This window comes from Herpailurus yagouaroundi, unplaced genomic scaffold (assembly GCF_014898765.1).
Source record: "Herpailurus yagouaroundi ecotype Mexico unplaced genomic scaffold, PumYag 77, whole genome shotgun sequence".
Classification (NCBI taxonomy): domain Eukaryota; kingdom Metazoa; phylum Chordata; class Mammalia; order Carnivora; family Felidae; genus Herpailurus; species Herpailurus yagouaroundi.
The window spans coordinates 93636286-93660571 of NW_024412388.1; the positions used below are offsets into that span (position 1 = coordinate 93636286).

The following is a 24286-nucleotide window of genomic DNA, read 5'->3' on the forward strand; positions in this document are numbered from 1 at the left end:
CTTCCTGCTGCCCTCTCCATAAGCAGGCTAAAACTCAGAACTCTCAGGACTGCACAAGAAGGCTATCTTAATGTTTTAAATCGCTATCCTTCAGGATAGAAAGCAGTAGTAGTAGCAGTTTGGTAAACCTACTTTAGCAATTGAATTTGTTCCAGAAGGACTTCTGAATATTTACAAATTATATCGTCAAAGAATAATGGTGTGCCAGAAAAATACTCCAGGACCTCAAAGCAATTCCAGAAGTCTTGCAAAAATGTTTGAGAGGAGGCAGTGTTAGAATAAGTGTGTGGTCTCCCAAGGTGACAGCTTTGAAGGTATCACCATTAAATACAAAATTTCAGGCTTGTTTGCTTAAAACTATATTATCTATCATATACCTATTTTTTGTGTAATTATAAATCACATGAAATATTTGTACTATTTGGAAGAAACTGTAGGAGTCATTTAAGTTACTGGATCTAAAGCATCTGTAGGCTTAAGTGCTGATAATAATAATCAAAACAGTATTTACATTTGTTACCATCTCCTGTGAGCAAGATGCCATTCTAAGCACTTCATATATACTAATTTGTTTCATCCTCACAAAACCCTGTGAGGTATTTTCCCCATTTTACAGACAAGGAAACAGAGTTTGAGTGACTTGCCCTGTGACAGAGCTAATAATTGCCAAATTTGGGATTTGAACCCATTCTAACTTTAGGGTCCACACTCTTAACTGGGACACTAGGTTCTCATTGATTCAATGTGTGTTAGGTAGAATCTGGTTAATGTTTAAATGTGGTATTTAATATTTTTCATGAATCAGTGATTACTGATTGTACACATTCTACACATTAGAATTTTGAGTACTATGTTTTGAATTTTGACAAAATGCAAAGACAACAGTATAATTGAAAAGAGAGGTTATGTGGACAAAATTTTCTTACTTTTAAGCTATTGCCACTACAACTTGGATAGTTTTTTTATTTTATTTATTTATTTATTTATTTTTTAAAGTATTTTTTTTTTCAACGTTTATTTATTTTTGGGACAGAGAGAGACAGAGCATGAATGGGCGAGGGGCAGAGAGAGAGGGAGACACAGAATCGGAAACAGGCTCCAGGCTCTGAGCCATCAGCCCAGAGCCTGACGCGGGGCTCGAACTCACGGACCGTGAGATCGTGACCTGGTTGAAGTCGGACGCTTAACCGACTGCGCCACCCAGGCGCCCCTTGGATAGTTTTTTTAGAGACACTTGGTCTTGTGTCAGTATTCCTTTTCTCTGAAGAATATTTAATAGGGCTCTCAAATTTATTCTGAGAGTCTAGATTTGGTTTTTGTGTTTCCAAAACAACTTCATTTTGTCTGAAAGTAATGGAGAAAGTATGATATTAAACTCTAAAATAAATTTACTTTAGAGGCAGGAAGAAAAATGAGTGTTTTATGATTATTATAGCCAAAAATAAAAATGATCATTATGTAAGAATTAATTTCTTTTTTTAGAAAGACACTGCTATTGGCTCGACAGCTTAAAGACAGAGCTGTAGAAGCACAGTCTTGCTATAGTCTCGGAAATACATACACTTTGCTTCAAGACTATGAAAAGGCCATCGATTATCATCTGAAGCACTTAGCAATTGCTCAAGAGCTAAATGATAGGTAAGTTATACAGTTCCCTACTATAATTATAGTAAAATATAGATGCATTATTGAATCCTTAGAATTTTTCCTTTGTTTTTGTTTCCTTTGTTTTCTTTTTAATTCTTTTTTAAGGAATTTCTTCTGTTTTAGTTACCTTCTCTGTACGTTACTGCTTGAAGGGCTAGCATGTCATAGGAGTTTGCGATGGTCCATATAGCCTTGAACCAAGATCAATAAGTAGGTCACAAACTCGGTTGCCTGCAAAGGTCCTCCTGACTAGAACAGTGTGGGAATTGTGGTGATCTTAGAGATAAGGCCCAGCGTAAGGGGACAGCTGTTACTCAGCTCCAGCTAACTGATGCCAGGCAGGACCAAGGGTCTGTAATGTCCAGGTACTCCTCTGTTTTCAAGAGAAGCTGGAAGTCCTGAGTTTTATTTGAAATCTTCTGATTTTTAAATATTGGTGGCTATTTTTTTTAAATAAAAAACTGTATGATAAAACAGAATCTGTGCAGGCATTTAGTCTGTGATGTTTGCTTTAGAAAGAGATTTTTACTTCAGTATGAAGAACTGCTTTTCTGTAATTGTTCAAAATGAAATATGTTACTTCAAGAGGTAGTACATTCTCTCTCCCCAGTGGTGTTCAAACCTGGACTGAATGATTACCTGGTAGGGCTGTCATGGAAAGAAAATGGGCACTTTAACTAGAAGACCTATTAGATTTTATTATTTTATAATAAATTGTATGTTTGAAAAGGATGTTTCCCATTTTTTGCTTGACTCTGAGTTTGGTATTATCTGGGTATTCTAATATGTCTCCAGTGATGTGATAGTATGTTCTTTATATGAAAGACCAAATCCAAGAGTGGGAGAGAGCCAAAGCATAAGAGAGTCTTAAAAACTGAGAACAAACTGAGGGCTGATGGGGGGTGGGTGATGGGTATTAAAGAGGGCATCTTTTGGGATGAGCACTGGGTGTTGTATGGAAACCAATTTGACAATAAATTTCATATATTAAAAAAAAAAAACAAATCCAAAACATTGTTTATACCATTAATTACTGCTAAATAGCTTTTATTCTACACACAGCTCTCCTTTCATATAACTATATTTTAGCTTTGAATTGTTTTGTAGAATTGGTGAAGGAAGAGCATGTTGGAGCTTAGGAAATGCATACACAGCTCTAGGGAATCATGATCAAGCAATGCATTTTGCTGAAAAGCACTTGGAAATTTCAAGAGAGGTATGTAACTAAAAAACAGCTGTCTGTGCTATGTGATTCACAAATTAGCGGGGGGTGGGGGGGAAGGCCTATTATTTCTCTGGATTTCTCCTGTATAACCTAGTAATAAATCTATGTTATTCCCTTGGCATAAAAACTGCACAAAGCATTTTGAGATACAGATCAGAGGTCTGTTTGCATTGCCTTTGATGTAGGAAGATAGGAAGGTAAGACCAGGCATAGGGGAATGGAAAGATTACTAAAATATGCCTCCTGTCTCTACATGGAAAAGTAGCATCGTATGGAAAGAAAAAACGGGGTTTTTTTGTTGTTGTTGTAGTTGTTGTCTTTTTTTTTTTTTTTAACATGGTTGTTATAATCAAGGATTTATAATCCAGATTGTATCTGTTCCTGGGGCACCTGGGTGGCTCAGTCGGTGAGCGTCCGACTTCAGTTTAGGTCATTATCTCATTGTCTGTGAGTTTCGAGCCCCACGTCGGGCTCTGTGCTAACAGCTCGGAGCCTGGAGCCTGCTTCGGATTCTGTGTCTCCCTCACTCTCTGCCCCCTCCCCCGCTCATGCTCTGTGTCTGTCTGTCTCTCTGTCTCTGTCTGTCTGTCTGTCTCTCTCTCTCTCTCTCTCTCTCTCTGTCAGAAATAAATAAACATTAAAAAAGTAAATTAAAAAAAAAAAGATTGTTATCTATTCCTGTTCCAGTTCTGCTTTCTGGCTATTTGAGCTTGGAAATCTTTTCTGAACCTCATTTCTCATCTGTAAAATGGGAAGAATAACATCTACCTTGCAAATCATTATAAGAATTAGAGATAGTGTATGTAAAAGTGCCTAGTGTAATATCTATTGCTGGCTTAATAGATACTATTACTATGGTATGGAAACAATATTCTAAGGAAATTTTATTCATGTGTTGGCAACTTAATGTGTCACAGAATAACCAGCGTTATTATTAAATATGATTGTAGAGATTAAGAGCAATTAGTATTTAGAGAATGGAAGTATTGGTAGAATGTAATCAGCTTTCCTATTGCCATATTTTAGAAGCTTCCCTTTTCTTTAAAGCAACTATTATTGGAAAAACCCATTTCATTCAGTCTCTTAATTCTAATAGATCTGTTTTCATTTCTATTTTCTTCCAGTTTTAGGTTCATAACATTTTCAGCTAATCTTCACCATTGTCTTTAAATACTACTCTAAAATATAAATGCTTGTTGGTTGTAGGTTGGGGATAGAAGTGGTGAACTAACAGCACGACTGAATCTCTCAGATCTTCAAATGGTTCTTGGTCTGAGCTACAGCACAAATAATTCAATAATGTCTGAAAATATTGAAATTGATAACAATTTGCATGGTAAGTAACAGGTCTTCAAACCCAATTTCTTTATCCTCAATTACATTTAAATTACTCATCACATGTTAACCATCTCCAGAGAGAATATATAACTTAGGAAACTCAAATTTTTATAATACCTTTTTGCTTTACCATAGTCCTGTTGATGTATCACTATAGAATATGGTATTTTACGGTTGTTATCTTGAACTTAGGAATGGTAAAGGTATGATTATTTTCTATAGGGTCACTCAAATTTATAAATGTTTGATGACAAAATTAAAATATTTTATTGTTTAGTTATTCTTTTTGATTCAAATGTTTTTACATATTTGATTTTTGTTTAGCTCTTGTTTCATTTCTAAGGTTATCTCTTAGATGAAAATTAAAAGGTCTGAAAATACCAGTATTGAAATGTGGGTAATGGAAGCTCTCATTCAGTGTTGACGGTGATAGAGATGTGTTTACTCTCAAGAACAATGTGGCAACATTCTGGTAAAGTTGAGGATGTACTGAGCATATGATCTGGCATTTCCACTGCCAGTTACATACCACTGATATCCAAACTGGAAGAAACACTTGCTCATGTCATTAAGAGAAAGAGACATTTTCAAGAATTTCTGTAATAGTACTGCTTATGATAACAAAAAATAAGAAGCACTCTAAATCTCTGTCCCCAGTAGAATGGATAAAGAATTTCCTAGTCCTAAAATGGCAGTCAAAATTAAACTACACATATGAACTTGGCTGAATCTCACAAACATAAAGTTTCTCAAAGGAAGCAAGTTAGATGATATATACAGTATGAGAGCATTTATTATAAAATAAATTGCTTGGAGATCTATATATATGTAAATATATAGATGAAACATATGAAATATATGAAAATATAAAAAATTATAGGGAAGAGGAGGCACATTTTCAGAGAGTCACAGAGGAGTTAATATGTTGATAGTGGTTTATTTGTTAAGCTGGGTATTAGGTATCATATATTCCTTATGGCTTTAAAATATTGCTTATGGCACAAAAACAGACACATAGACCAATGGAATAGAATAGAAACCCCAGAACTAGACCCACAAACGTATGGCCAACTCATCTTTGACAAAGCAGGAAAGAACATCCAATGGAAAAAAGACAGTCTCTTTAACAAATGGTGCTGGGAGAACTGGACAGCAACATGCAGAAGGTTGAAACTAGACCACTTTCTCACACCATTCACAAAAATAAACTCAAAATGGATCAAGGACCTGAATGTGAGACAGGAAACCATCAAAACCCTAGAGGAGAAAGCAGGAAAAGACCTCTCTGACCTCAGCCGTAGCAATCTCTTACTCGACACATCCCCAAAGGCAAGGGAATTAAAAGCAAAAGTGAATTACTGGGACCTTATGAAGATAAAAAGCTTCTGCACAGCAAAGGAAACTACCAACAAAACTAAAAGGCAACCAACGGAATGGGAAAAGATATTTGCAAATGACATATCGGACAAAGGGCTAGTATCCAAAATCTATAAAGAGCTCACCAAACTCCACACCCGAAAAGCAAATAACCCAGTGAAGAAATGGGCAGAAAACATGAATAGACACTTCTCTAAAGAAGACATCCGGATGGCCAACAGGCACATGAAAAGATGTTCAGCGTCGCTCCTTATCAGGGAAATACAAATCAAAACCACACTCAGATATCACCTCACGCCAGTCAGAGTGGCCACAATGAACAAATCAGGAGACTATAGATGCTGGAGAGGATGTGGAGAAACGGGAACCCTCTTGCACTGTTGGTGGGAATGCAAATTGGTGCAGCCACTCTGGAAAGCAGTGTGGAGGTTCCTCAGAAAATTAAAAATAGACCTACCCTATGACCCAGCGATAGCACTGCTAGGAATTTATCCAAGGGACACAGGAGTACTGATGCATAGGGGCACTTGTACCCCAATGTTCATAGCAGCACTCTCAACAATAGCCAAATTATGGAAAGAGCCGAAATGTCCATCAACTGATGAATGGATAAAGAAATTGTGGTTTATATACACTATGGAATACTACGTGGCAATGAGAAAAAATGAAATATGGCCTTTTGTAGCAACGTGGATAGAACTGGAGAGTGTGATGCTAAGTGAAATAAGCCATACAGAGAAAGACAGATACCATATGGTTTCACTCTTATGTGGATCCTGAGAAACTTAACAGGAACCCATGGGGGAGGGGAAGGAAAAAAAAAAAAAGAGGTTAGAGTGGGAGAGAGCCAAAGCATAAGAGACTGTTGAGAACTGAGAGCAAACTGAGGGTTGATGGGGGGTGGGAGGGAGGAGAGGGCGGGTGATGGGTATTGAGGAGGGCACCTTTTGGGATGAGCACTGGGTGTTGTATGGAAACCAATTTGACAATAAATTTCATATATAAATAAAAAAAAAATTAAAAATAAATAAATAAATAAATAAAATATTGCTTAATCTTTAAAATATTGAATGGATATGAAAATGTGAAAATGGATATGAAAATATATTTCTCTATATTCAATGCTAACTTTATTGAAAAAACTTTTGAGGACCATGTTTATGTTTATTTAACATGTTTCCTGGTCAGCATTAAATCTCTCATCTAATGTGATCTTAAAATGAGTAACAATATAGAACTAGAGGTGTTACTTTGATTCTTACCTTGAAATTGAAGGCCTAAAGCCTTTTCCTTGGATTTTTACTTAATTAAAAAAATTTTTTTTATTGTTTGTTTATTTTTGAGAGAATGTGAGTGGGGGAGGGGCAGAGAGAGACAGAGAGGGAGACACAGAGTCCAAAGAAGGCTCCAGGCTCTGAGCTGTCAGCACAGAGCCTGACACGAGGCTTGAAGTCACGAACCATGAGATCATGACCTGACCTGAAGTTGGATGCCCAACCGACTGAGCCACCCAGGAGCCCCTTATTATTTTTTTTAGTGTTTATTTATTTTTGAGAGATAGAACATGAGCTGGAGAGGGCCATAGAGAGGCGGGGGATAGAGGATCTGGAGCGGGCTCCATGCTGAAAACAGAGCCCTGAGCCAAAGTCGGACATTTAACCGACTGGTTTTTACTTACTTAAACTACCCTACAGTTTGTTTTTTCCCCTACTATAATCATTTTAGTGGTTTTTTTAAATTTGCGTTTTTTCCAGTTTGAGAAATATTTGACATACATGATTGTAAATTAAAGGTGTACAGTATGATGACCTGATTTATACCTAGTGAAATGATCACCACAGTAGGTTCAGTTAACATCCATCTTCTCATACAGATAGCAAAAGGGAAAAAAATATTCTTCTTATGATGAACATTCTTAGGATAAACCCTCCTAGCAACTTTCCTAAGTGTCATACTGCAATGTTGACTGTAGTCATCATGATGTACGTTCTATCCCTAGTACTTATTTACCTTATAACCCGAGGTTTGTACCTTTTGACCACCTTCTTCCTTTCCCCCTCCGTAATCCTCTGCCTCTGGTAAATCACAAGTTTGATCTCTTTTTTTCCTAGTTCGGGTTGTTTTTTTCTTTTTAGATTCCACTGTAAGATCATACGGGATTTGTCCTTCTCATTTTCTTTTAAGAGTTTCTGTGGATAGTATAATACCAGTTATTATAAAATGCCTTTTCTAAATTAAGGGGTAATGTCAGTAACCAAAGTTAGTTTCCAACCAAAATGTAACTTCCCTACATCAAAGCATTTTAGAGGGAGTGTATATTCTGTTTTTATGTAGTTGGTATGGAAAATTATTATTCTTAAAAAAATACATGTTTGTATGTTTCCTCCTTCCATATGGGCTTGTGTAACAGACTTTAAAATTGAATAACCTAGTCATGCTGAATTTGTAGTCTTAAGGACTTCCCCATGTATTTGAATTTTTTTTTTTTTTTTTTTTTTTTTTTTACAAAGGTGCACGCCCGAAGTTTGGACGCCGACACAGTATGGAAAACATGGAACTTATGAAGTTAACACCAGAAAAGGTTGGCAGCCTTTAGGTTTTTAAATTTCTTGAACTGTTATAATCAAATATTTAAGTAACTTTTAACTTACATGAATAGTTTAAATAAACCTTGTGTTGTATGGGTATCACTTTAAAATTTTCCTTTTGGGGTGCCTGGGTGGCGCAGTCGGTTAAGCGTCCGACTTCAGCCAGGTCACGATCTCGCGGTCCGTGAGTTCGAGCCCCGCGTCAGGCTCTGGGCTGATGGCTCAGAGCCTGGAGCTGTTTCCGATTCTGTGTCTCCCTCTCTCTCTGCCCCTCCCCCGTTCATGCTGTGTCTCTCTCTGTCCCAAAAATAAATAAACGTTGAAAAAAAAAAATTAAAAAAAAAAATTTTTCCTTTAAAAAGAATTTTTAAAAAGTACAGTCTAAAAAGAATGTGCCTAATATGCTGCCATCTGTTTAAGAGAAGCATTATGCATCTATATCCTTTGTAGATGCTTAAAACATTTCAGGAAGAATCTCTAAGAAACCTGCTAATAAAAATAACAATTGCTTCTGGGAAAAGGAGTGGATGTCTCAGAAGAGATACTTTGTACACAGTTTTAGTTTGAACTGTTTGAACATTTTAACATGTACGTGTATTACTTTTTTTAATTACTTTTTTTAAATGGAAAAATTAAAGGGTTAGGAAGCTTTATTTTCTCCCAACTAAGTAACAGCAACATTATTAGTAAGATAAGTGATATGTATGATCAAGCTAGTTTTTCTGGCTGCATTTCTTAAAAGCATTTTCTTCACTAACAACTGTTTATTCAAGATGCATCTTCCTTAGGCTTTTGTTTTCAGTAACAGAGAAGGGACTTTATAATTAGAAAAGTTATTTTTTTCTTTTATAATTTTCTATTAAGTTTTTTAATTCCAGTGTAGTTAACATACAGTGTATGGGAGTTCCAGGTGTGCAGTATAGTGATTCAACACTTCTGTGCATTACTCAGTGCTCATCATGCTAAGTGTACTCTTTAATCTCCATCACCTATTTCACCCATCCCCCCACCCAGGGAAAAGATTAGTGAAGAAAAGAAATCTAGGTCCTTTCTTCCACCTTTAATTTTTACATTGTTAAAGCAGGCTGTTGTTCTTTTATGGTATATTTTTTAAAATACTTTTTATAAAATAGGTTCATTATAATAACTTCAGAAAATTTCAACAAGGAAATTAAAATTATCAGTAATCCCACCCTCAGTGGTAACTACAAGTAATATTTTGGTATTTATTCATCTTGCATTTTCATGTGAATATTAATATTTTATAGATATAATGTGTAGTTATTATTTCCATGTTATTAAACATTTTTCTGCCCTATTATAATAGGCATATGATTTTTTTTTAATTTATTTTTTTTTTTCAACGTTTATTTATTTTTGGGACAGAGAGAGACAGAGCATGAACGGGGGAGGGGCAGAGAGAGGGAGACACAGAATCGGAAACAGGCTCCAGGCTCTGAGCCATCAGCCCAGAGCCTGACGCGGGGCTCGAACTCACGGACCGCGAGATCGTGACCTGGTTGAAGTCGGACACTTAACCGACTGCGCCACCCAGGCGCCCCGGCATATGATTTTTTAATATTGACATTTTTTGTGGGAAAAGTTTTCATAAGTTCAAATCAGCCAGATATATATAAAGCTTTTCAGAAATCCTAGTTAACTCCTGAAGGACTTTGTGATTTCCCCAGATATCTGTCTACATCTTACCTTGTCAGTTTGCAAATCTGACTAATCTGCAATTAATTAATTAGGCTAATCTGCAATTTATTTATTTAATGTTTGTTTATTTTTGAGAGAGAGAGGGAGACAGAGCACAAGCAGGGGAAGTGCAGAGAAAGAGGGGGATACAGAATCTCTGAGCTATCAGCACAGATTCTGGCTTGGGGTTTGAAATCATGAACTTGAGATTATGACCTGAGCCAAAGTTGGCCACTTAGCTGACTGAGCCACCCAGGCACCCCTGCAAATTATTAAGAGAAAAAAAACAAACACCTTTTAAGTCAATTTAGGTCTCTTTTCCTATTTCTTGTAGGAACATACTAATTAGCAAAATTAATTTGCTGCCTTGTGCCTAGCTCTGAAGTGGTACTAACAATAGATTTCATTAAGAAGCTGACTAGATTCAACCCTTTAATTTTCCAAGAGCCAAATAATGGCAAAGTTTTGTCTCTAAAATATGTTTGGAATTAGTTCTGTGTTTTCTTTCCCTCATAATAAAGTTGCGATTTATTATTCTCGACCAAGCTAAGAAGCATATGTAAAGAAAAAAGGAGATTCTGTGTTAAAGATATTAGGAAAGAACACAGTTGAAGGGAACTCTTGAGACCCTGGATGTCTGAAAATGCCTTTTTGCTACTCTTACATTTGACTGATAATTCTTACTATGGAATTACTAATTGGAAATAATTTTCCTACATAATTTTGAAGACATTGTTCCAGTCTGTATTCTTCAGTGTTTTTGTTGAGAAGTCCAAATAAGTATATAGGAAACATTAAAATTTTTTCACATTTCTGGGGCACCTGGGTGGCTTAGTCAGTTGAGCGTCCAACTTCGGCTCAGGTCGTGATCTTGAGGTTCACAAGTTTGAGCCCCGCATCAGGCTCTTTGCTGACAGCTCAGGGCCTGAAGCCTGCTTAGCATTCTGTGTCTCCCTCTCTCTCTGCTCCTCCCCTGCTCACACGCTGTCTCTCTCTAAAAAATAAAGATTAAAAAAAAATTTTTTTTCCACATTTCCACTTGGGATTTAGGTAGAGTTTTATGGTTTTTTTTTTTTTTCTTAAGTTTATTATTTATTTCTAAGAGAGAGAGTGAGCATGAGTGAGGGAGGGGGAGGGAGAGGGAATCCCAGGCAGGCTCCAGGCTGTCAGCACATAGCCTAATATGGGGCTCAAATCACAAACCATGAGATCATGCCCTGAGCCCAAATTGAGAGTCAGGTGCTTAACCAACTGAGCCACCCAGGCACCCTGAGTTTTATGTTCTAATAATTGGGCTTGTTTACTTTTCTCCAGTCAATAGACCCTGTAGTCCACCCCAACAAATAGATTCTCCTTATCACCTGTATGAGAAAAGGAACAGAGGAGAAAAAATAAAACAAACTTCATTTGTTACCCAGAATTTACCCAGATAGCTGGCTTGTTCACTCACTAGCTATCTCTCACTCAGGTACAATAGCCTCAGGGCAAGACTTATCCTAATTTGTGTCTTATGTGATGTAACTTTATAGACCTTTGGACTACAAACACTTAAGACCGAATGTTAAAGCTGCAAATGTCAAGTAGCTACTATACATACTGTGTTTTTCCTTTCCACTCAGTAAATATTTGTTTTTTGTTTTTTATGGTTTTTAGTCATTCTTACTATTTTAGGGTTTGGGGTTTTTTTAGTAACTTTAATTTACATCCAAGTTAGCATATAGTGCAACAATGATTTCAGGAGTGGATTCCTTAATGCCCCTTACCCATTTAGCCCATCCCCCCTCCCACAACCCCCAGTAAATATTTGTTATATTGAGTCTGTTGTTTAGAGGTTAAGTATATTTAAACCAGGTCTAGGCCTATATAAATGACTGATGTTTTCCCTGTTGAGAATTTAGTAGTGAAAACAAAAAATGACAAAAAAAAAAAAAATTACTGCTGTATGGCTTAGATGTTAATTTATACCGTTAAAAATTCCACATATATCCAGAATTTCCAGTTGTAACAGGTTAATTAACTCACATCCAGAATAAAATTTGCCCTTTGACCTTTCATATTTTTATGGGATTTTGGCAAACTTTGTTTTCTTTTTTTTTTAATTTTTTTTTTTTTTGCTTATTTAGTTTTGAAGGAGAGAGAGACAGAGTGTGAGTGGGAAGGAGCAGAGGGAGAGGGAGACACAGAATCCAAAACAGGCTCCAGGCTCTAGGCTCTGAGCTATCAGCACAGAGCCCGATGTGGGGCTCCAACCCATGAACTGTGAGATCATGACCTGAGCTGAAGTCAGATGCTCAACCGAGTGAGCCACCCAGGCACTCCTTACTTTCTTAAAAAATTATTTTGAGGGGCGCCTGGGTGGCGCAGTCGGTTAAGCGTCCGACTTCAGCCAGGTCACGATCTCGCGGTCCGCGAGTTCGAGCCCCGCGTCGGGCTCTGGGCTGATGGCTCAGAGCCTGGAGCCTGTTTCCGATTCTGTGTCTCCCTCTCTCTCTGCCCCTCCCCCGTTCATGCTCTGTCTCTGTCTGTCCCATAAATAAATAAAAATGTCGAAAAAAAAATTAAAAAAAAAATATTTTGAGAGGGAGAGAGACGGCACAAGCAGGGAAAGGGCAGAGAGAGAATCCCAAGCAGCCTCCGTACTATCAGCTTAGAGCCCAATGGGGGCTTGATCCCACAAACTCTGAGATCATGACCTGAGTGAGAATCAAGAGTCAGATGCTTAACTGACTGAGCCACCCAGGTGCCCCTGTTTTCTTACTCTTAAGTTCCTAAAAGTCACCATTTTAATGTTTTGGTGATGAAAAATTCACAGTATGCATTTGGTACAAGCTGTTGAAAATAGATATACTGGCAAAAAGGAATTTATTAAGAGATCTAGCTGCACCCCACACTAGAGGAGTGGCAATGGCAGGTTAATATGATAGAAAACCAGAAATAGCTTTGGTTTTTTCATGCCCTGTTTTCCATATCTGTTTATAATTTTGTAGGTACAGAACTGGAACAGTGAAATTCTTGCTAAACAAAAACCTCTTATTGCCAAACCTTCTGCGAAGCTGCTCTTTGTCAACAGATTGAAGGGGAAAAAATGCAAAACTAATTCCTCCACTAAAGTTCTCCAAGATGCCAGTAATTCCATTGATAATCGAATTCCAAATTCTGAGAGGGTATGTATGAAATAAGTTTTTGAGTATTCTGCTTTGAGTACCTACATTTTAGTTTTCTTGTATTCATACTGAATATTTGATAAATTATATTAGACATTTAATATAAAATATCTTTTTTTATTCAAAGAAGTCTTCCATATTTCCCTATCTTTTCTGTCTTCTTCAAAGCTAGAAACTGTAATTACTCCATTCATGGATATGTTGCTTCACTGCTCTGGACAGTAATTATTTGTCACTGATTACAAAAATACTACCTTTTAGTTTACTACAGTGTCTCCTAGTAAAACTCCTTTCATTGTAGAAGTTAGAACAAATTAAATTCATAGGTTCAAGGATTTTAAAATGCTGATTTAAAATAGTATCTGCTAGCATCAACTTCTATTTATGTTGAAATTATAAGTTAAAAACTGCTTTGATGAAAAATGATCACAGGAATCATCTTATTAAATATAACTTGAAATATTTAGAAATAAGAAAATATCAGGAATATCTCTAATCTAGCTACCCTACACTCATAAAAGAACCAAAATAAATTACAAAGATGGTACTTCCAATTATCAAGTCCATTTTCCAATGAGAGTTTTTTAAATTCTTTGTTTATTCATTTTTGAGCAACAGAGTACAAGCAGGGGAGGGGCAGAGAGAGAGAGGAAAACACAAAATCCAAAGCAGGCTCCAGGCTCTGAGCTGTTAGCACAGAGCCCGACGCAGGGCTCGAACTCACAGACCATGAGATCATGACCTGAACTGAAGCTGGACACTCAACCGACTGAGCCACCTAGGCACCCCTCAGTGAGAGCTTTTGGAAAAACTGCTGGTCTTTTATTTTTTTGACCAATTTCTCTTGGTCCTCTTGTCAGCATCCCATCATATCTGTACCCTGGTAGTGTCTTTTGTATTGATTTTTACCAGTTTTTTATGTGTATGACTAACAAAAGGAAACTTTATGGGTATATAAAAATGGCTCAGGAATATTTTTATAGACCTAGAGCAGATCTCAAAGGCATACCCTTTGTTCAAGATTTCAGGTTTTAACGAAGCCCACTTAGCTCAACTGAAAAACGTCCACTTCTGGACCCTTCCTGTGTTTTAATGTTTAGAAGTTTGAATTTGAGCCTTTTTTGCACCTAGGAAAGTCTTGTTAGTGATTAATACATCTTACTATAGCGTATGTATATATTTAATCCCAGACCTCAGATTGCATGTTAAAGACTGTACTCTCTCAAACCCTCCTGTTTCCTTTATGTATGCTATGTACTCGGTCACCCAAGTTAGGTGTCATTCTAGACTCCTTCCCCCTAATCATATCCAATCAATCCCTACATCCCTTAGATCTGTCCCCACCCCCACCTTTTGAAAATAAACCTCTGCTACTGTGTCTTAGTTCTTAGGGCAGTACTGCATCTCTTAGCCAGATTTTTGGGATAGGCATCTGAACCTGATCTCTTTCCCTACGTAATTTCTGCAGCCTTTTGGAGGTGCCAGTTCTGTTTAAAATTGTTACCAGTGCTTCTCTTATTTCACACAGTATAACTTGTATATCACACAGAGGCCCTTGTTTTGGCAGCTTCTTCCTTCTTCACCTCCCCAACCCTTCAGTTCTTAATCCCCTGAATACTACAGACCTTTGGAATTGCACATTAATCAGTATGAAACATATCTGCCCTGCTAATGGTTATTCATTCTTCAGGAGCCAACTCAAATACCAGTTTCCCCTATTTCCCTGAAGAATTAGTTCTGCCTTTTTCCTGAGGCCTAGGACATTATATATATATATATATAAAGACTGTACTCTCTCATACATATATATATGTATCTCTAATATTTACATCATTGTGAAGAATGAAACTTCTATTAAACATTGCATCTGTCATATTAAGCTTTGAAGTCTTCCAAATAAAGTATGACCAGTTCCCCTCTGCCTCAAATACTCATTTATTTGAAGTTCACATTTTTTTCAAGATCTTCAAATCTGTAAATATAATAAAGGATCTTGGAAATCAGTGTGCTTTCTTAGTTTTCAGTTCTTAGTTTACTTTTAAATTCTGTTGTAGAATCTTAGAACCAAACTTTGAGCCTGGGATCACTAATATTTACATAATTCATTCAATATCTGGAGAGGTTCCCCAGAGTTGAGGTACATTTCTTTATTCTTTAGCCTTGGAAATACAGAGATTAAAAACTATAACTAGAAATGCTTTTTGTTAATTGGATTAAAATAACTTGATTACCAGGGTTGCCATCTTGAATTCTTTATAATGAAAATGTAAGTTTTTCTTTAAAGTTTATTTATTTTGGGGGGGGAGGGGGGGGGACAGAGGTCCCAAAGCGGGCTCTTCACTGACAGCAGACAGCAGGACTCGAACTGAAACCACGAGAGGATGACCTGAGCCAAAGTTGGACACTTAATCGACTGAGCCACCCACGCACCCCGAAAGTGTCAATTTTTAATCTTAACCCTTTTGCATATATATCATGATATTGTTCCATTGATCTCATGATAATGCTGGAATATTCAGATTTTCTCTCAATATTTCAGAAAATCGGTGCAGGTATTACTGGAGACGAAGGGTTCTTTGACCTGGTAAGCCGATTTCAGAGCAATCGGATGGATGATCAGAGGTGCTGCTTACAAGAACAGAGCTGCGGGACTGCTTCAGCTGCGGCTTCTTCCACTCCACCTCGAGTGATGATGAAAGGTGAGTGATCTGTGCTTCTCCCCCAATTTTAGTAGTTCCCTTTGATATTCTTGTGATTTCTTTCTGAGAGTTTAGTTCTCATCAGAGCAGGTACAGTAAATGAGCCTGAATCCAGGTGTATCTGAAATGCTGGTATTTCTTCAGTTCGAAACAAGGTTTTGTTTCGGTTTCCCTAGGTTTATCTGTATTGTAGTCCAGGTACTTTCTACTAACTATATCCTCCCTAGATTCTTTGGGACTAGAGGGAAAAAAAAATCTAACTTTAAAAATAGGAAAAAATTTAGTTATAATTCTATGTAAAAGACAAATGCTTTCTGTCTGGATTAAAAAGAAAAGCCAAGACAGACTGAAGAGGAACCTCTAACTCAGGCTGAAGCTAAGGCCTGCCTGAGCCTTAGAAAGGTCTAAAATGGATTACCTAAGATTTTCTCTTTCAGCTACCAGAAGATTTCCTCTGTAGACCAGGACTTAGCAGCAATAGTTTAAGTTAGCTAAGTGGTTCCCATGCAGGGCAGAGAATAAAAACAGTCTCATTCATCCTCACGTGAGAAATTATGTAAGAGAGATTATTTACCTTCTGAAATCTAGCCCAAGATCTTGTAAAGTTACATTTTGAGCAGGTGGTTGATAAAAGGAAAGATAGTCAAATCTGAATAACCTCCAAGTGAATCACCTGAAGTATTCTGGGATTTATTCTTCCCTCCCTGCCCATCTGGTCAGGCCCCAGCCTCTCAGAGCTAAAGCAGGAGGCAGTGGATGTTGGGACTGAAAAAGGCAGAAAGAACTAGATGTATATTAAAAATATGTTTAAATATTTTCATAATGTTTGGGACTTTTTTCCCCTGTTCATAGCACCGTCTGTTTCCGTGGTGTCCCCCAACACAGATGAGTTTTTAGACCTTCTTGCCAGCTCACAGAGCCGTCGTCTCGATGACCAAAGGGCCAGTTTCAGTAATTTGCCAGGGCTTCGTCTGACACAAAACAACAATAAGTCCGTACTTGGCCACTTGATGACTAATGACAACAAAGAGCCTGATGAAGACTTCTTTGACATCCTTGTAAAATGTCAAGTATGTATGCATATTTTTGTTGGTCTGTGTGTAGCTCAAATGCTGTTGAGAGCTTTGGCAGTATTTTGATTATAATTTGGGAAAGGCTCATTTTGTATTAGGGACACACTTATCATTTAGGGATCCTTCAGACACTATAGATCCCTGTGATAGCTTCTTATTTTGTATTTTGGGTGGTAAGGTAAGGTGTTGCTGATGCCTCTCTCTGACCTGTGGTGGAGAGGAGACTGAAGGGCATTGGGAGGAGACCTAGAAAAGAGCTCCGCTTTCTTGAATGTTAGTATCGGGAGCAACCAGTGATTAATATGGGGAGAATCTAGCTGGGGCCCTTTATGCTGTTGAGAGCTTTAGGAGAAATGAGATAGCTTTCATTTTTTATTTTAATAATTTTTTGCCACAATGGTTAAGGAATACCTCAGATGGCTTGAACACGACCATGAGAAAAATAATCCTTATTTTCACTAAAGAGACATTTCCACTGCCTGACCCTAGTTCTGTGTCTGTTTTTTCATTCATAAAAAGAGGAGAGGATGATACGTACTACCAACTTCTCATTTATTCAGCAAAAAAAAACTGAGCACTTACTATGGAGATATCATACTTGCTTTTAAAGTTTTTTAGTTACTATTTTTGAGAAAGAGGGAGAACCTGAAGCAAGCTCCACACTGTCAGCATAGAGCCTTAACATGGGGCTCAAACTCCCAAAACTGTAAGATCATGACCTGAGTCAGATGCTTAACCAACTGAGCCACCCACGTGCCCTGCCATGTACTTGCTTTTTAAGGATCCTATGTGTTAATGGGAGAGACAATAAGTAAGTCTCTGCGCATGTAGAGATAGATACTATATGACAGGTACTGATAGTTGCTATAAAGAAAATTAGAGCCAGATAAAAGGGTGGGGTAGCCAGGGGTGGTGGTGGTTAGGGAAGATGTTCTTGGATTGACAGATGAACAGAGATCTGAATAAGGTGAAATAGCCATGTGAATATTTAGTGAAATAGCATTCTATGCAGAGACAAGTCCCTTCTTGGATATAAAAGCTTAGCAGGTTCAAGGAATGGCAAGGTGGCCAGTGTGACTGGCATGGAGTAAATAAAGGGTAAGGGAGAGTGGTAGGGGATAAGGATAGAGAAGTAACCAGCCTAGATCTTATGATCTTATAGGCCATGATGAGGTCTTGTGTTCCAGATGTGATAGGAAGACACTGGAGGGTCTGAAAGATCATCCTGTCTACTGCTGAAAGCATGTGGAGTGGCAAAGGCTGTTAGTAGGAGAACCAGCTAGAAAACCAATGTGGTAATTCAGGCAAAAGATATGACTTTGACTAGTGTGGTGGTAGTAGCGATGATAAGCAGTCAGAACAGGGATATATTTTGAAGTTATGGTCGATTGGCAAGACCTGTTAATAAATCAGATGGTATAAGAAACAATCAAGAAGGGCTCCTGCCTTTTTTGCTTTGAATAACTGTTGTCAGTGGATGGTGCAGTTTACTAAAATAGAGAAGTTGAGAGGAGAAACAGGTTTGGGAAGAAAAAGCAGGAGTTCTACTTTCGGTATGTAAATTTGAGTTACATAAATAGGTATTTAAGTGGAGATGTTGAGTAGACAACTGGATATAAAAATCTGGAGCCCCTGGGGGGCTCAGGGTGTGATGCTTGCGGTCATGAGATCAAGCCCCCTTCACACTCGGCGCAGTCTCTGCCCCTCCCAGGCTCATCCATACTCATTCTCCCCTCCTTCCCCCAAAAAACCTATAGCCCCAGAGAGAAATGACTTTGGGAGTCGTCAGCATATAGCTGGTATTAAAGTCCCAGGAAGATACTACCTAAAGAATAGATACTGAAACAGGAGGACTAAGCCCTGAGCATTCCAAAATCTACCTGAATAGAGGAAGATGAGCCAGCAAAGCAGCAGTCAGCCTGGAGAGTGGTAGAAGCAAATCGAAGAAAATGTTTTAAGGAATGTTCAACTGTGTCAGACACTGCTGAGAAGCCGAGTAAGATGATGACTGATCTACTAGCTTTGGCAATGTGGAGATTATTAGTCATTCTGAAAGATACTGTGATGGGGACAAAGGATTGAGGGGGTTGAGAAAATGGAAAGTGTTAAAGGGGAGACAGTAAACAAAACTTTCAAGGGATTTTCAAAGAGTTAAAGATGAAGTATATAGAGGTTGGTTTTTTTCTTATTTTGGGAGTTAATACCTCATGTCTGCTGATGTAAATGATCAAGTAGAGGGAGGAACCAGTGATGCAGCAGAGTATGTGTGTACAAATTTGGAGGTAGGTGCAGGTAGGAATTCTCTGGTTTTTCTTTTCTTAGCAAAGTAAGAAGTAGGGCCGTTAACAGAGATTGGGGTTGGAGCATTGTAATTTTGAAGAGAATAGAACATAGTTACTTTGAGAAACCGAAAGTATGTTGACCAGCAAAAAGTAATAGGATTATTGAACTACGCTGAGGATTCCTTCGAAGTTCACAGTCACTGAAGTAAGTACAGTGATGTATTTTCTCAAGGCATAACCAGCTACTTAAGGATAGAGATTTAATCAGGGTCAGTAATTTGATAGACTAGGATAGAGGAGGAGAGAAGCACATGCCAGGAAATGATTTTAATAATGGACTTTGGAACCTAGGCTGCATCTAAGAAAGGAGGTAGGAAAATGAAGGGTATGGAAGTGACAACTGTCAGTAATCCTGGTGGCTTTAATAGTGAAGACCTGGGGCAGCTGAGTCAGTTAAGCATCAGACTTCGGCTCAGGTCATGATCTCATGGTTTGTGAGTTCAAGCCCTGTGTCAGGCTCTGTACTGATAGCTCAGAGCCTGTTTTGGATTCTGTGTCTCCCTCCCTGTCTCTCAAATAAACATAAAAAAAAAAAAATACTTAAATCCTAGTAACAGGCCATCAACATAAAGAAAAGAAAAAATTGACAGAACTGAAGGGAGAAATTGACATTTCTATAAAAATAGCTGGCGATTTCAAGACTCTCCACCCCAGTGATAGGTAGGACAACCAGACAGATGATGAACAACACAATAAATCAGCTAGTTCTCACAGAATACACATTCTTCTCAAATGCATATGGGACATTCTCCAGGATTGACCATGTTAGGCCACAAATTCTCAACAGTTTTATTTTTGAGACACAGAGCATGAGTGGGAGAGGGGCAGAGAGCGAGGGAGACACAGAATCCGAAGTAGGCTCTGAGCTGTCAGCACAGAGCCAGACATGGGGCTGGAACTCACAAACTGCAAGACCATGACCTGAGCCAAAGTCATATGCTTAACCAACTGAGCCACCCAGGTGCTGCAAGTCTCAACAATTTTAAAAGATTAGATACCATACAAAGTATCTTCTCCACATCTCCACAACAGGATGGAGTTAAAATAATAAGGAGGGGCACCTGGATGGCTCAGTTGGTTGCGCATCCGACTCATGGTTTCATTTCAGGTCATGATCTTGTGGGTTCAAGCCCCGTTCTGGGCTCTGCACTGAAGGTGAGGAGTCTGCTTGGGATTTTCTCTCTCCCCCTCCCCTGGGTCACACTGTGTCTCTCTACATAAATAAAACTTTAGAGAATTCCCAAATTTGTGGAAATTAACCAGTGGATAGAGAGGAAAACACAAGGGAAATTAGAAAATACCCTGAGACTGATAAAAATGAAAATACAATATCCTAAAACCTTGGGATGCAGGGAAGGCAGTACTCGGGGGGATATTTAGAGCTGCAAATGCTTATGTTAAAAGAGGAATATCTCAAATCAACAACCTAGTTTTTTATAGCTTAAGGGGTTAGAAAAAGAACAAACTAAACCTAAAACTAGCAGAAAGAAGGAAATGAAGAACAGAAAAAAAAAATCAAATCCAAAAGCAGGTTAGTTAAAAGGTTTACCACAACTGACAAAGGCTCAAATTACTAAAATTACAAACAAAAGTAGGGACATCACTTCTAATTACAGAAATAAAAAGAATTTGTAGATAATACGTGAATACTTATAAGTTGGATAACCTAGATGAAATGGACAAATAACCAGAAACAAAATCAGCCAAGACTTAATCATGAATAGAAAACAGACTCATAATCTATAAGGATACTGTATCAGTAATCAAAACCTCCCAACAAAGAAAAGCCCTGGACCTGCTAGCTTCACTGGTGAATTCTACCAAACTGAAAAGGAATACTTTCTATTCCTAAGTCATTTTGTGAGGCCAATATTGCCCTGATAACAAAGCCAGACAAGGCACTACAAGAAAACTATGTGTCCAGTATCCTTTTTGAATATAGATACAAAAATCATCAATAGAATACTAGCAAACAGAATCAAATGGCATATTTAAAAGATTATGCACCATGCCTAGGTGGAATTTGTTCCTGGAATGCAAGGATGGTTCAACATAGGGGAATAATCAATGTAATATATACACTACATTAATAGAATGAAAGAGGGGGGAAAAAAAACACCTGATCATCAAACCTGATGCAGAAAAAGCATTTGACAAAATTCAACACATTTTCATGATAAAAACACTCAACTAACTAGGGATAGTAAGAAACTACCACAACGCAATAAAGTCACTTATGAAAAACCTATAACTACCATCATACTCAATGGTAAATGACAAAAGCTTTAAAAGCAGGAATAAGACAAAGATGCTCATTTTTTACCGCTTCTATTCAAATGGTACTGTAAGTTCAAGCAGAGCAATCAGGCAAGAAAAAGAGAGAAAAAGCATCCAGATAGGACAGAAGTAAAATTATCTCTGTTCAGAAAGGAGTCTTATGTGCAGAAAATCCTGAAGATTTCACCAAACAAACAAAAACACCCTGTTAGAACTAAGAAACATGGGGCGCCTGGGTGGCTCATTCGGTTGAGCGTCCAACTTCAGCTCAGGTCATGATCTCACAGTCTGTGAGTTTGAGCCCCGCGTCGGGCTCTGAGCTGAGCGCTCGGAGCCTGGAGCCTGCTTCCGATTCTGTGTCTCCCTCCTTCTCTGTCCCTCCCCCACTCACGTGCTCGCTCCCTCTCTCAAAAATAAACGTTAAAAAAAAAAACATTCAAAATAACAGGGTACAAAATTAATATCCCAAAATGAGCTGTGTTTCCATACACTAACAGTGTTAACAGACCAAAAAGGAAACTAAGAAAACCTTCCTAAAACAGCATCAGCAGGAATGAACTTAACCATGGAAGTGAAAGACTTGAACAATGAAAAGTATAAAATGTTTCTGAAAGAAATTACATAAATGGGAATATTGTTAAAATGCCAGTACTAGCCAGAGTGTAATCTATGGGTTCACATAATGCATTCCTTATCAAGATGTAAATAAGGTATTTTACAGAACAGAAAATTCCATCTTGAAATTCCTATAGAATCTTAGGGGAACCCAAATAACTGAATCTTGAGCAAGCAGAACAAAGTTGGAGGACTCCCACTTCCTGATTTCAAATTCTGCAAAGCTACAGTAATCAAACAGTATGGTACTGACATGATGACAGACATATAGACCAATGGAAAAGAGAGCCCAGAAATAAATCCTTGAATGTGTCTTCAGATGATTTTCCACAAGTGTGCCAAGACTATTAAATGGGGAAAGGAGTCTCACCAACAAATGCTGCTGGGAAAACTATCCACATGCAAAATAATGAAGCTGGGCCCTTACCTAACACCATATGTAAAAACTGAGAATGGATCAGAGACCTAAATGTAAGAGCTAAGACTTTAAACTTATAGAAAACATAAGAGGAAAGCTTCAAGATTTTGGATTTGGCAGTGATTTCTTAGTTATGAGACCTTAGTTATGAGGCACAGGCAACAAAAGAATAGACAAACTAGACTTGATCAAAGTTTAAAACTTTTGTACATCAAATGACACTATCAACAAAGTAAAAAGGCAACCCACAGAAGATACTTGCAAAACATATAATCAATAAAAGGATTAATTCAGAATATAGAGAACTCTAAAACTTAACCACAAAAAAAGAAACAAAAACCCTACTCCAAAAACGGGCAGAGAATCCAAATAGATATTTCTCAAAAGAAGATCTACAAATGGCTAATAAACACAGGAAGAGATGCTCAACATCACAAATTAGAGAAATGCAAATCAAAATCATAATGAGATACCATCTCATGAACCCATTGGGAAGCTACCATTAAAACAAAAAATAAAAAAATGGGTGCCTGGGTGACTCAGTCAGTTAAGCATCCCACTTCGGCTCAGGTCATCTCACAGTTCACAAGTTCAAGCCCCAGGTAGGGCTCTGTGCTGACAGCTTGGAGCCTGGAGCCTGCTTCAGATTCTATGTTTCCTTCTCTCTCTCTGCCTCTCCCCCACTCATGCTTGGTCTTTCTTTAAACAATAAACATTAAAAAAATTAAACAGTTGGCAAGGATGTGGAGAAATTGGAACTGTCGTGCACTGCAGGTGGGAATACAAAATGGAGGAGCTGCTATGAAAAATGGTTTGGTGATTCCTCAAAAAATTATTAAAAAACAGAACTATCATATGATCCATCAATCTCATTTCTGGGTATATACCCAAAACAGTTGAAAGCATAGATATGAGCAGATATTTGTATATCTACCTTCAGGCAGCCAGCATTATTGACAATAGCCAAAAGGTAGAAGCAACCAAGTGCCCATTGGCAGATGGATAAATAAAATGCGGTGTGCATGTACAATGGAGTATTTTTCAGCCTTAAAAATGAGGGAAATTCTGACACAGGTTACAACATGGCTCAAGACATTATGCTGAGAAGTAGGCAGTCACAAAAGGACAAATACAGTTCCACTCACATGAGGCAAAGTAGATTCACAGAGACAAAGAATGGTGGTTACCAGGGGCTGGAGAGGGGAGGATGGGAGCTACTGTTTTGGTTTTGCAGAATGAAAATGTTCTGGAGATGGATAATGCTGATGACTGCACAGCGGTATGAATGTGCTTAATACCGAACAGTACACTTAAAAATGGTTAAAGTGGTAAACATTGTTTTACCACAATTTAACAAAAAATTCCTGGGGGAGTACTCTCTAGCCTGATCTGGAAAATTGGAGGTGGCAGTCAACATGAGATGTTTGAAATCCTGATTTTCAAGACAGTGCAGTTATTGAGAATGACCAAGTCTGGCCTATGACGATGGGAGCTTAATGGATAAGGCAGAGGTGAAGACTGGAGACCAGAGGAGAGGAGGTCTAAGGTGTGAAGTACCGAAATGTTGGATGAATTGGAGGACAATGAAATCACCCCAACTTAAAGACGAGAAATGAAGAAGCAGGAGCCAGGTGTGTGGGTGGTGGGGGGCTGCTGGCAAGGCGGCCACTGAGAGTCACAGGGCTGGCTGTGGGGCGAAAGGTTAAGGCATATAAATGCATGGTGCCCAGCAACATAGTAGGCACTCAAATGTCAGCTGTCACAGTCCCACTCTGGAGCTACAATACCAAATACTATACTATACACATTTAAATGCTTATATTTT

At 38.1% G+C, this 24286-nt stretch overlaps 1 protein-coding gene across 4 annotated transcripts in view; it reads left to right on the forward strand.

Annotated features, from left to right (window-relative positions):
* GPSM2 (G protein signaling modulator 2) overlaps positions 1-24286 on the forward strand; it is a 51111-nt gene that overhangs the window by 25437 nt on the left and 1388 nt on the right. For 2 of the 4 annotated variants that reach the window (XM_040471175.1, XM_040471178.1), the window contains 7 exons: positions 1483-1638; positions 2755-2863; positions 4079-4208; positions 8098-8168; positions 12861-13037; positions 15577-15736; positions 16589-16806. In XM_040471175.1, coding sequence (XP_040327109.1) covers positions 1483-1638; positions 2755-2863; positions 4079-4208; positions 8098-8168; positions 12861-13037; positions 15577-15736; positions 16589-16806 — 1021 coding nt within the window. Of the gene's footprint in view, positions 1-1482; positions 1639-2754; positions 2864-4078; positions 4209-8097; positions 8169-12860; positions 13038-15576; positions 15737-16588; positions 16807-23905; positions 24061-24286 lie in introns of those variants that run through there. The other 2 variants (XM_040471177.1, XM_040471176.1) reach the window with 2 other exon arrangements.